At 41.1% G+C, this 14,358-nt stretch overlaps 1 protein-coding gene across 3 annotated transcripts; it reads right to left on the bottom strand.

The window, feature by feature from the left end:
* Positions 1 to 1,584: 1,584 nt before the first annotated feature.
* plekhb2 (pleckstrin homology domain containing, family B (evectins) member 2) lies at positions 1,585 to 12,730 on the bottom strand. Of its 3 annotated transcripts, none has more exons than XM_042339335.1 (8): positions 12,682 to 12,730; positions 10,923 to 10,977; positions 10,306 to 10,455; positions 9,117 to 9,219; positions 7,664 to 7,703; positions 6,776 to 6,868; positions 5,147 to 5,267; positions 1,585 to 4,628 (listed from the first exon to the last, which is right to left on the bottom strand). In XM_042339335.1, the coding sequence occupies exons 2-8, from the start codon at positions 10,957 to 10,959 to the stop codon at positions 4,498 to 4,500; spliced, it is 675 nt and encodes a 224-aa protein (XP_042195269.1). In that variant the 5' UTR covers positions 10,960 to 10,977; positions 12,682 to 12,730; the 3' UTR covers positions 1,585 to 4,497. The 3 variants fall into 3 exon arrangements, with proteins under 3 accessions (XP_042195269.1, XP_042195267.1, XP_042195268.1); XM_042339333.1 differs by having other exon boundaries at positions 12,534 to 12,724; XM_042339334.1 differs by lacking the exon at positions 12,682 to 12,730 and adding an exon at positions 12,471 to 12,535.
* Between the last annotated feature and the right edge of the window lie 1,628 nt (positions 12,731 to 14,358).

Genomic DNA, 14,358 nt, shown 5'->3' with positions numbered 1-14,358 from the left:
CTTTCACCTTTGCGGTCTGAGGTTGGACTCCAATTACCACTACTGGAAACAGGATCATAATACCAAATCACCTGCAATCAGTATCCATTGCAGAGGGTATCTGCTCAGGACATCATTGCAATATTGGTAAAATTAAGAGTTTACATAGAAAGAGTCAGGAAGTCCATTTTTCATTAAATGTCCAAGAGAAAGAAAGGGCAACATTTTAAAAAAGTCTTCCATTTTGCACCTTTCGTGTCCCCAACTCCAAGATACCCTTAAAATGATTGCGTAGATTGCTCAGGTTCCAGCTTCTGCAGTTCTGATTAATATAATTCCATAAACTCACCTAAATATCTTACATTACTCAACTTCTATAAAATGACTTTATACATTGTCATCACCCTTTTGTTTCCCATTTTATGTCCATTAAAGAAATCCCAAGCGCTTGAGCAGTGCTCTTCTGCCACCTGGTGGGAGGAGCGAATATTACAAATAATCATCCTGCATCACTCGCTCACATGAAATTGTAATAATCTTTGCATTTCATGTAGCACCTTAATATAGTATTGATTCATCTAAAGCACTTCACAAGATTTTACTGTGAAGTGTGGTTACTGTGCATTTGTAGCCGAACACAGCTTTTTTTTTTCCTTCTGACCTGCCATTCTTTCCTTCCCGACTTCCCAAGATAAACCATTCCTGAGGTCTGCCAACACCTTGAATGAGTTTTGGATCGGAACTTGAACAGACTCATTCAAGTCAAGGTGTCAAAGAACTTGGAAGAATATGGGCAATCTTACATCCTTATTATAATAATAATCCATGCGTTTGCTACAGCACCTTTCACATCAGGAGGACATCTCAAAGCACTTCAAAGGATTTACTGTAAACTGTAATGATGTGCAGGATTATCAGGAAGATGTAAGAAATCTGGAAAACAGTGTTTTCCAAATTTCTCCCAGATGTAATGGAACTGTCTTTCTTTAAACACAAAAATATACACACACATATTGTGGCTCGATTTTAAAATATTGTCACACAAGTATTTCAATTCAATTTAAATTGTCACATTAGCAAACCTAGTTTTATTTGTTTGCCAGTCAATTTTTCTGCAGACAGATAATGATGCCCCTGTAATTGGTGCAACTGGTACACAAATAATATTGAACCTGAAAAATAAGCAAACTTTACTTGACACCAGGTAAGTGTCTGTGCTGATGATGACTTTGTTCATAGTTTATTAATAGCACTTTCTGAGGCTTCATTCTTACAAGACAATGACTCATTACCAGATGATTAACTGGGGAGTTGAGCAAACAATATGGTTCAAATTTATTCACTGCTGTTTAACAGCTGGGGGGGGGGGGGGCAAAGAATTAATGTCATTCTGCAGAACATACCATCCAGACCACTGAAATATTTGATATTTAAAAATAATACATCTTTTGGCATAGTGTCTTTCACATCAAGATGTCTCAAAGCACTTCACAGGATATACTATGAAGTGTATTGACTGTGCATTTTGTGGGGTAACGTAGGATCCAATTTGAGCACAGTGATGCCCCACAAAGCCATGTATCTATAATAGACATAGGCTATTCATACAACATCAATCGATCAGTTTATTTAGAGACACAAAATCATTCTACAGAAAAATATTTTCTAACTCCAGACAATATTTAGCAACAGACATGTAAATAGTTTTACTATTGATTAATCACTTTACGATAGCAGTTATTAGTTGATCATCACAATAATTATTCCATTGCTTTAAACAAGTAATAAGTCAACAAAAACAAATTGCACACTCAGTCTTTCCATAACTTTGCAGCACAGGGGATATGTATCCTAACATCAGATCTTAATATAAACCACTCGCTAGGACAAGAGTGACTCACGGAGAGATCAATGGAGAGAGATAAAGATTTATAATAGCCAGCTACTAGCAAATGTTAGAAGCAAATGGCTCTCAAACCCTCCCCATTTACAATTACTTTTTATGAATAGAATAATTCATAACTTTTTGTTGTATCGGGGGGNCGGAAATCAACCAAATTACACTTTGACTTTCCAATGCATTTCAATTTCATTCCCAGCCATTCTCTACCTTTTACTTTTGTAACCATCTAATTCTGTAATCCTTCCCCAACTCTAGACCTTTTAACACTTTTTATTGACCAGTCTCCACTATTGACTATAACATCCTTTAATAATAGTCCTTGCATTTAATATAGCGCCTTATCATGTTGTTGAGACATCTCAAAGCAATTCACAGGATAAACAATAAAGTGGATTGATTGTATATTTTATGGGCGAAAATAGAGCCTTTTGAGGCTTACAAAATGATGAAAACACAGCAGAATATTGTAGGAAATTTCTGCTGTTTAAAGCAGCATGAAAAAGGGGAGTAAAAGAGGGTGAAACAAATGCTGGAATAGGTTTACAAAAGTACCAGAAGTATATGATTCAGTTCACTCAAGGAACCAATTTGAAATCTGTTGCATTTACAAAACCATTACATTTCAACAGAAGCATTTCAGACAAGGGGATTGAAGTCTGTACTCTTGCATTCTGTCAGTTGTCTATAGACACAACAGCCATCAGTTGCAAAGCCACAAAATGTACAACTCTTTGGTACACTAAACTTAGAATCAATTCATGTTATTAACAAAACCATCAGATGAATGGATCTTGGCCCAGGACAATTTTAGCAGCAAATGCAAGTTCAGCCACTGTAGTAAGAACAGGCCGACTGCACAGCGAGATTCCTCTTTTACTAATTAAACAATATGCATTAAAATAGAACAAAGGGGGGTGGGATGGGGGTGGAAGAAAGAGAGAAATCAGCGCTGATATTTATATCCCAATTCACGATTCCTCTCTTTGCCACAAGGCAAAAATCTAAAAGTAAATCAACTCCAAGTACATTCCCGAATCACATTAATTTAGCGTAACATTAACCTGTCAGTGCAAAATGCAGCAGCTTTAACTCCAAGTCAGAAAAAAATTGAAACAAAGAATTCTAACAGTATTTATAGTAGTCACAGAGTACAGGTTTCATTTTCTTTCTCTTGGTCTCTCACAAGCCACACTTTCCCTCACATCAACAGACTTGTCACAGGGGTCTGCTGTTGCCGAGATAAAGGGAATTCAGAGGAAAGGGGATTCAGAAGGGTTTTGGAAATTCTCCTCACTCACAAGGTGCAAATTCACAGTGAGAGGAACTGGGAGGAATGAGCCCACATCCTACCTCTCAGTTGCACAGTGTAGAAAGATCCAATATGCTGCAAAGCCCTGACATTTGTCAGTCAGTTAAAGACACTTCAAAGGGGACAATCCTCAGCAACCTGTTCCTTGCTTTTTGTGGTTTAGGACCTGGGTGTGGAGTTTCTAGGTAACAATAGATATACATTGCACTGAGACTAGTTACTCTGAGTATCATTTTGACAGACATGGTTTCAGACCAAAGGCACACATGTTTAACCAGAAGCAGCAGGGTCAGTACAATAGGTGAAATGGGTGCGTTACTCTAATAGACCAGAGAGTGGGGCAGTGTGGAAGTTTTGTGCAAAGAAAGCCAGGATTAATGCTGAATGAGTCCAAAATAACTCCCCAAGGGCAGTGAGCAAGATATGTTACAGCAGAAACAGATTTTTACTCTCTTCAGTGAGAGGCACCCGATTATGTTTTAAATGCTAGATCCCATTACACAATACACATGCTGGCACATAAAAACAGAAATGTCAAGTGATATGCAACTACCTTCCAGCCTCACTGAGCTCATTAACAGTCAGGAAATATGACAGGCCCCAACCAGTGTACCCTGTGCCATGTGAATCCTGGAAGCTAAAGTCACCAGGAATAAAATCCACTGCTTCCCGGCCTACATGACGGCATAAAGCAATGTTAGCACTGAGTCTTGCAATGTCAAGCAAGAGCCTGTTGCTATTCTGTACCTTAAATATTTTGACTCCTGGAACCCAGCTTGTTGGTCCACGATATGGAATTTTGATTTTAAGAAGGTTTAAACTCCTAAACTTGCTCAAAATTAAAAAAAAACAGCCAAGTGTAAAATCCTGGGAGTGAAAACTTTGATAACTCAAGGGTTGTCAGCTGTTACCTTTAATTTTAATTGCAGTAATCATTTCAATTAAACCCATCAGCCAATCACAGTTGGTGCTAGTGTCACACCTGGAGCAGAAGTGGGTCCAAACCAACCTGACTGGGTTCATATCATTGGATTCACTGCATTTGAGTAAGAATGTAATATTGCCACAATGAGGGGAGAAAGAGGGAACTTTTAACCCATCAGTATGGATTAAAAACCAGAAATGTAGAAATGCCACCGCATTTTTGTCAGAATGTAGAAATGTATAAAGAGTAAGATGCCATGTACAGATGAATCGAGTGCTGGAGTGAATATCACTGCAGGGAATTGGGGGTTCAAATTGCAAGGAAAGTTTCCATCGGGAAAGTCGAGCTTTACAAACAGTAAAGCCAGCTGTTTGGGGGGACCTAAAAAGCCCAGAAGAGGGAGCCCAATGCCATGCCTGTAGCAGCTCCTGCCATCATTCCCAGTGCTACATCTCCATCATCACGCCGTCGGTCTTGAATGATCACATGATTGGTAGCTGGTGGGTAAGGACCTGAGGGATGGGGGGGGAAACAAGAAGAAATTACTGCACCTCCAGAATGACCAACACATAATCTCACCACATTTACCAAACGCTGATGTTTAATAGAGAAACCAACAGAAATATCATCAACTGCGACTCATTTCTGAACGATCAGCCTTTGGTGAAAATGAGAGACTCGCTGTATTTACAAGCCATCTGAGTGAAGGAAGATTGACCGCTTCACAGGGACATTAATAATAATAATAATTATTTGTATTTGATTTAGCGTCTTATCACAACCTCGAAACGTCTCAAAGCGCTTCACAGAACACACCGTAAAAATACATTGTATATTTTGTGGGAGAAATGCAGCAGCCAATTGCGCACAGCAGTGTCCCACAAACAATTGTGGATTGAGTGACCATTTTTTTTTAAGGAATTATTACCCCCAGAAGATACTTGCAGTCCACACTAAAGTACCTTATTGTGTCCTCTTAAGAGATATAAAAACTGGCTGAAGAAATTAAACCCTCAACGAAGACACTCACCTTGGTAGGGGTACTGATAGGCCACGGCATAGGGTTGACCATTGGATGTGTAGATCACTTGCTGAGGGGCAGGAGGTGGTTGTGCATTGTAGGTACCACTGTAAGAGTCGTAGCTGTAAACCTGTCAGATTCCAACCGTAAAGAAACAGCCACAGTGAACGCCACAGTAAATAATATAATAATCCTTGCATTTGATGTAGGCTTTTCACGTCTTCAAGACGTCTCAAAGCGCTCCACAGAAGACTGTAAAGTGAATTGACTGTATATTTGTGGGCGAAACACGGCAGCCAATTGCGCACAGCAGTATCCCACAAATATTATTGGGTTTTTTTNGAGGGATTATTATCAGGCGTGTGGAGTAAGGAAACTTGCCCAAGGTTTCACCCTGCTGGGAATCGAACCCAGGTCTCTCGCTTGCGAGGCGAGAGCTCTAACCACTCAGCTACAGGACTACACTAAATGTTCACGAGTCTCTGTTAAAATACAATTAAATCATTGTCTTTCTCCATTTTAGCATTGTTTCCCTGAAATTCACATTCTTCTTTCTCCCGACACTAGATATACCATCCTACACACTCCTCCCACTTTCTTATGAGCATGCAGAAATTATGATTCATTTCATGGTCTTCAACTGGTGGTTTGAAACTCTTTACCATATCTGGAGTTCCCTTTGTCAGCAATCTGCAGATTTTTAATATGGAACCTTACAAATAATTCCCAATTGTTACCTCCTTTTGGGTAACTCTACAATATGAACATCTACAGAGTAATAAAAAACTTATTTTTCAGCTACCCTATTATCTAAAAAGAAATCATCTTTAAGATTTTTTAGACACTGTAATGGTATCACAACTTTTTGGTCACCCTGATTATGCAAATTTGGTACTAAAGGGGAGACAACAGGCCAGACAGACAAATCATACCAAGTATTTTTCCCAGAACATGTTTTTTGTGTGCTACTCAAGAAAGCCTCAATGTGCAGTAATTTATGAACATCCAATGATAGAGACCACAACAACCCACCGCTATCCCCCAGTACAAATCCAATTAGTTTACAAATCACAGTCAACAAAGGATTGTCTTCTTAAAGGAGGTAGATCAACATCAAACAATCTCTCATCCCAACAGAGAAGTGTGCAAAAGCTGGAACTGCCTGTTGTTTTTTTTGCCAGAATGTTCCCTTAACAGCTGATTGCTGCCACCTCATGGCTGAACAGTTTGCAGCCCTGAATCAAAATAACAAGAGGCTCTGAATCATCAGCAATCTTCCAAAATCTCATCCCAGAACTGTTAAAAACCAAACAGTTTCACCCTTTAGTCACCATTCGCTTTTTGTTGTTTTACTCAACTGGTTACCCGATTCAGAAACAGGTTAAATACAACAACCTCTAGACTGTGCATTAGGATTTATTGTGCAAAATAAAGCAACAACTTGATGAAGAAATGCATCTGTTCTGAGCTTTAGCAAATGAAGTGCCAGGCCAGATTCTGATTAGGAATACAACAAGCTTTTAGGAATCACCTCAACTCTAAAGAAAAAAGCTATAACCTGTTCAATCATTCTTGATAGCTGTCGGTACTCATTCCTAGTAACAGAACAGTATTGGTTTGTGCAGTGGTTATATTTACCTGTGGTGGTGCAGTTGGATAAGCGGTGTATGGCGGTGGAGCAGAGCCAAAATCAGCACCTTCCAAAACAATTTCAGGTCCGCCAGAAAGGTTCTGAAAACATCCAAACAATATCTTAAGTTTATTCTTGAAATCTTCCTTTATTGTTGTGAAGCAAACATATATAGTGCTCCTTTGATGGCTCCATTGATAAAGGCCCTGCCTACTGTGGTACAAGCAATGAGAAGTCCCAGGTCCAATCCCTGCTCTGTGCCGAGCTGGCTAATTTGAGCCATGGCATCCACAGCAATGCAATTGCCCTCATCGTTTCGCCCACAAAATATACAGTCAATTCACTTTACAGTATATTCTATGAAGCGCTTTGAGATGTCTCAAAGGCATGATAAGGCACTATATCAAATGCAAGGATTATTATTAATTATTATTATTAATGGAAACAAATTCAAGATTGAAACAGTTCCCAATAACGCTTATATTTGGGAACTGTGTGCTTGTGGACAGAATGTGGTTTGATTGCCACAACACCAATGATTGCGTGACCTCCTGAACTCATTGCGGCCAGAATATCCATGAGAGCACGCCACTGAAAACCTCCGTCAGAGCTTCCATGTTTGAGTTCCTGGCCTCCACTCAACACTTACTTTTGCAGCACAGGTACAATCATTGGGCATTAACACTAATAAACAAATAAAGCCATTTGTTACTCCACCTCCCTTGCTCTTCAGATCACTGCTGGAATACGTGCTCCACTTTACAATGGAGGTTTCCAGAATATTTGTTTTAAAAATCCAACTAGAAAAGTCTGTGATCGTCTCCAATTTTGTTGCTACTCAAATACTGGTTTTGTCCAAAGCAAAAAAGACGTTATTTTCACTATTTTATACTTACCAAATGTATCCGTGCATCTTGAAGAGCAAGTTTCCAGGCCCTGCATTCATAGCAAACAAAGGAAAGTTAAACAAAATACTCTTAGGGTATCCCTGACAGATAGTTTAACATATCGGATTCGATCACTGCTCTAAGCAACCTTTTCTCAGCTGAGGAGCAGTAGGGGTGCTACAACTGCCCTCAGCATTCCAGGTGAGGGAAAAGAAGATCAGCCGTGGTTTCCACCTTTGATTGCTATCCAGGAGCCTCTGGCTATGTGTAGAATTGGTTGAATACAAGCCAGTCTAAACTGCAATATCTCACTTAGTCCTGAGATTCTCACGAAAATAATAGCCTCTTGGATGAGGTAACAGACAGCAGCTGTCAGCCTAAGGGACCATTTCCCAATAAAAGGGCGGGGGAAGTCAAATGTCTTCAGGAGAAGATGGGGAGAAAATTAGTAAGGGAATCAAATAAACATTGATCATTAAAGACCTGAGAAAGCATTAAAGAATTTTCAGTTTAAAATGTAAAATATAACAGCTTTAACACCATGTTCAGCAGCAACTTCTAGGGACAATTTTGGTTATGAATTTCCTTTTTCGGTTCCATACCTCCCATTGACACATCTCCATGAATCTGTAACTGAACAAACTAGATCCTCCTTTTCTTCAAACATGCTTAATGATGTTTGGATAGCACACTTAGGTCAAAGTCTACAGGCACATCCTTGCTCTGTCCTGAATGAGGCACCACCTCTGAGTAAGTGGGATGAGATGCCGTAAGCACTCTGAGATGCTACCCTGCGTGGAGAGTGCTATATAAGTGCAAGTTGTTGTTATTGTTGAGATACGATTATATTAAAAAAATTCCAATTTCTACTATGTTGCTAATTGGCCATCATACAACAGACCAGCAATGTAGCTGCAAAGCTATAGTTATACAAGTATTATATTAGGAGGCACGGAAGCTCATGTGGTGTACAAGCACTAGCACGGACTAGTTGAGCTAAATTTTCGGTTTCTGTGCTGTAACATTCTATACAATTCTATTTATGTTCTAGGAAACTGCAAAACTGCTTTTGAGATTTTGATTTTTAACTGAAAGGTCCCAGAGAAATGCAAGTTATAATAAAAAAGAGAACGAGCTCTGAGATCCTCTATGGCTGCTGGAGTAGTGGCTTCTGCGCAGTTTACATTGTGGAGCACATTTCTAATCCTATTGTTATATTGTGTTAGCTAAAGCTGTAATGGAATGGTACGAGCCAAATAAAAGCTGAGTTCACAAGCAGTCACCTGACTGTCATATATTTACGCAACACATTATAAAAAACTAACAAGATTGATTGTGGCTGGCATCTACTTACCCAGGTTGACTATGTGGGCATCTGCTCTTTGAGAATCGAGCACCAGGAAAAGATCTTCGAACCATTCACAAAAATAGGGACAAAGTGAAATTTAAGAAACAAACTTACATGGCATCATCTGGACTCTCGGCACACAGGTTGATTGTCCTCCCATCCCTGCACACTATCTGGAGCGAACATTCTCTGGATTTTCCTTCTGGAGGCTGGAAGTCTAATTTAAAAATGAAGTCAGCACTCAGACGAGAGTGTTTGCTTGATTGCATTATATACATAGAGTTTTACTCTTGGTAATTGAATGGGTGGGATTAAGTACCTTAAAGATTTAAGGGATTTAAGGGTGTGCTATGGTGGTTGTGGGAAGAACAATCTTGATAGGGGAAAAAAGTGCTCTCATTCTATGCATTGTGCTCAGAATTTTATTGGCAGTCAAGTCAAAATGAAAACCAAGTCAAAAAATCTCATATCCATTTAACAATATGAAGATTGTATGGAAATTGTGGATGTGTAAAGCAAGTTTTGTAGCAGTAGGGACTTTTCCCCAGAGAAAAACTGTTGAACACTATTATAGATACTGAAGTAGTCATACATTCTGCTGTCAATATCATGCATGACTTTCTGGTGTCAGCATGTGTTTGCATATAATCATAAATTGAATCACACTTTAAGAGACCAATCTAAATGTGAATGCTTAGTTTCACTTTACTGCACTGGGTCTCAGAGAAAACACTGCCCCAGGCATAAGTAAAGCCTCACACACCAAACAATTCAGATTTTGCTTCCCAGGAAACCAGTAAATGCCTATAAAAGGCTGGTTGTAAAAACCCATGAGAAGTTCCTGGTGAGCTGAACCTCAGCAATCCATCAATCTGGCAATTTAATACTAATTAGTATACAAAATGACTCAGGAGACGCATGTGAATGCTAACTCATGGGAGCATATAGTCAGCTCATACAAACACAGCACTAAGCATAAAACAGTTGTATAAATGCAATATATGTAGTAACAAGGCACAAAATAGGATTGCCTCTGGTTTCAACACCCAAGGTTAAATAAAATAAATAAGCTACTGAACATTATGTTCAGCATTCACTTCTCAGTGTTGATCCACTCGAATGTACATTTACCCATATCGTGAGAAATGGGACAAAAGTCTCAATGGCTTTGTTCTTACATATTAAACTATTTTGCACAATGAACGGGATTTCATCAGTACATCAGATTAAGCCCCTTATATAGTGTTATATTAAGCATATCACTTGTTGAAATAAGCATTAATGGCATCACAAAGAACAATACCTCGGCACTCATTTCCAGATCGAATGTTAATACAATCCACTTTCATATGAATCCTATCTTCCATATCTTCCCTCAGTTGATCGTAATAAATTAGTTGACCATTGAACCACAGATCAAACCAATTTTTCTTCCATCGCTTTAAAATGGTACCTAAAATAAACAATTTTAAATCAAATGAACATATTTTCTGCGATAAATGAGCGAATGATGTTACTCACTATAGCTTCTTCTTTAAGGGACTGTGCTTTACTAAGGAAACTCTAGTGTACGGCCATTATTCAGTCTTTTCCTGAATCTATCTTATAATCCTCCAATGTTCAAAGAAGTATGATATTTTAGTACTGTAGCAAACTGTGAAATCTAAGAAAGCTAAGCAGAAATATAATATGAACTGCAACCCCTCCTTCCCCAATGTCTTCCACAAAGACTCTTTTTGAAGTCATCAATAAAGTAATGCCTTGGCTACTAATTCACAGCTGGATTTTCCACATGAATTTTTCTTTCTACAAGAAAATCCAGGCATAGCAAAGTAAGGGAGCAATAGAAAAGTTGGCTCTGATTTTTGCTTGCAAAATAGAGTGAGGATCAAATAAAACAAGTAATAAACTGTAACTCACTCTGTCGTAGTAGCCATCCACTCTTCATGTATGCCATGCTTTCAAGAACAAAGATCTGTAGAAAAATGGGTTAATTAAAACAGACATTCACAGCTCATTTTGATGGGCATTGCAACAATTCCAGAGTGGGCACAAATTGGCTGAAAGTTCACCCATCAATAGTGGGATGGAGGACATGAAGCGGGTCTGAGTTAGCAGTGAGTGACGGAATAGGACCACAGAGATGTCAGTGACAGACAGGGTGGGAGCAAGGCCACGGTGACATTTGAAGGTAAAGACAAGGATCTTGAGGCCAATCTTTTTTTTTTGGTGGGGGGGGGGGAAATAGGAAGCCAGTGCTGAGTACCAGATGCATAGGAGAGAACTTGTGCTTCAGAATGCTGGTTGATCAGGAACATTCTGGAAGGCGAAGATAGGGAGGCTGGCAAACAACAACAGCAAAATTACATTTGTATAGTGCCTTTCACGTCAGGAGGACGTCCCAAGGCGCTGGACAGGCAGAGTTACGGACTCGAGCTCAAGACCACGGTGGAGGAGGATGGAGGGCAGGGGAAAGCAGGGAGATCGAAAGCACAGTCGAAGAGGAGGGTAATAAGGTGGGTCTTGAAGGTGGCGAGGGAGGGGGCGAGGGAGGGGGCGAGACGGAGGGACTGAGTATTGGAGAAGTCAAGTCTAGATTGGAGGAATAATAATAACAATAGTCCTCGCATTTGATATAGCGCCTTATCAGGTCTTCAAGACATCTCAAAGTGCTTCACAGTATATACTGTAAAGTGTAGTGACTGTATATTTTGTGGGCAAGGAAGGCAAGGATCAGGGTTTTTTACTGCGTCACACCCCAGCCACCCGCCACCACACCCCACCCCCCCACCACCCCCCCCCCCCACCACCACCCCCCCCCCGCCACCACCCCCCCAACACCACACCCCCCCACCACCACACAGTCCCCCGCCACCACACACACATACACAACACACACACACACATACACAACACACACACACACAACACATACACACACAACACATACACACACACACCACATACACACACACACAACGCATACACACACACACAACGCATCACATACACACACACACCACATACACACACACACCACATACACACAACACATACACACAACACATCACATACACACACACACCACATACACACACACCACATACACACAACACATACACACAACACATCACATACACACACACACCACATACACACACACAACACATACAGACAACACATACACACACACAACACATACAGACAACACATACACACACACAACACATACAGACAACACATACACACACACAACACATACACACAACACATACACACACACACACAACGCATACACACACACACAACACATACACACACACACAACACATACACACACACACAACACACCACATACACACAACACATCACATACACACACACACCACATACACACACACAACACATACAGACAACACATACATAGACACACAACACACACACACACACACCCCCACACCCGCTCACCTCGTCTAAAGCCCCTCCCCACCCCCAGTGAAATGAACCAGACGGAGCTCAGAAGCAACTCACCGACCCTTCAGCAAAGCTGTCAGGACGGAGCGGTGCGGATATTACCGACTGGCGGCCCGGACCCGCCGCCCGGCCCACACCCACACACACACACCGACACCGACTGACAGACACCGACACCGGCGATGTTGACACCCGACAAACTGACCCGTCACCGCCAGCGACCTGCGCGTGCGCGCGCGCGCGCCCGCCCCCTTGTGTTCGCGGTGCCTCCCGGGAGTTGTAGTCTCGCTGGCGGCGGCGGGTCAGAGAACTACACCTCCCAGGACGCCTCGCGCGGCGAGTCACCTGACGGAGATCAGGGAGGACTTCCGGGTTTGGTGGAAAAAGCCAATGACATTGAAAGAAAGGGTTTGTTCCAATATCACGGAGCAAGTAACGTGTGCACACTGTCCAAGATACAGGACTGATATTATTCCCTTCACCCACCAAACAGTCAGTAGATAATTATTTGTGGGAGGACCAAGTTTGCAGGGCTATGGGGGAGAGCGCGGTGGGGGGGGGAGTGGGGTTGATTTGGAAGCTCTTTTCAAAGAGCCGTCACAGACCCCGATGGGCCGAATGGCCTCCTTCTGTGCTGCGTAATTCCATGATTCCACTTGACAGTAATATTCTGCGAAGACGTCTCAAAAGACGAGATAAGGCCATCATTATTGCCATCATTATTGCCCTCGGTGTGAGCGGTAACGCATTCCACTCCGCAGCACAAACACAGGTCGGAGATGTCGATGGCTTTTAAGGGATGTAAATCATGGCACAGTGAGTGCCCGAATAAAAAAAAGTGCCGTGTCATGATCGTACAGAGATGGTTTTTAGTTTGGGTGACTGTACCGTGGAATAGATCTTTGCATGCAGAGTTTTCTCTTAAAGGCCTCACGTTCTCCTCAAGGATCTTGATTGGCAATGGGGTGCGTACAAAGACTGGAAAATACAAGGGCCACAGGGGAAAAAAAACAGTTGATGTGGGCTACTGAAACCTCTCAAGGTCATTTTCACCACAACTTAAAAGAAATTGTTCAAACCATCCAGGCCACATTTGAAATATTGTGGGGAGAACTCACAGCGGAGGGTCCTGGCACCCTGCTACCCACTTAATGAGCACTCAAAATTATACTTGTCAGATGTCAAGCGACCAATGTGCGTATCCTCCTGGGGCGGGGATAGAGGGGATTATGGAGTTTCCTTATCAGTGGCTTAATTTTCTCTGGAATTAGGTAAACAGGGTTCATCTCTTCAGGGAGAAAGTGTGCATTCTGTTGCAGACACAGAGAAATTTCTATGTGGACAGGTGGCTTGCAAATGTGGAACTCCCAGGCTGGTTTGGATACTCTTAAGTTGGGTTTCTGCACGTATAAGATACTTGGCTGACTAACTAAAAAACAAAAAAAATTAAAAAGGACCTGAGTCATAGAGTAGTTGATAATTTTATTGCTGTTTATCAGTTTCCAGCAGCCAAGCAGAGTGACGTAGCTGTGCGTTTTCCTTGCCACTTGGCATGCAACAAGTTAAATCAACATCTGACAGTTTGCCAAATAATCTCATATGACAGACCTCTTTGAATAATTAAATGCTCAACCAGAATGTGAAGTAAGTCTATCAGCAACTTCAGCAGGAAAAATAGTAGTAACTTCAGCTTCTACCAAGTAAAGAAGTAACTTTTATGGCTATTAAGCTGTAATTTGCTTCTACATTTATTCAAGTTGTAGCCTTATTCTCAACATTGAAAAGTGTCTTTGTGGGAGAGTGTAGTTCAAGTTGCACTTAATGTTATGTACCTGAACCATCTTTATGTGGAATCCTGTAGCTTAGTGGTTAGAGCACTCGC

This window comes from Callorhinchus milii, unplaced genomic scaffold (genome assembly GCF_018977255.1).
Source record: "Callorhinchus milii isolate IMCB2004 unplaced genomic scaffold, IMCB_Cmil_1.0 Scaffold11, whole genome shotgun sequence".
In the NCBI taxonomy this organism is placed as follows: Eukaryota; Metazoa; Chordata; class Chondrichthyes; order Chimaeriformes; family Callorhinchidae; genus Callorhinchus; species Callorhinchus milii.
Note: the sequence above shows the minus strand (reverse complement) of the source record. Positions and strands in the feature narration are given on the sequence as shown.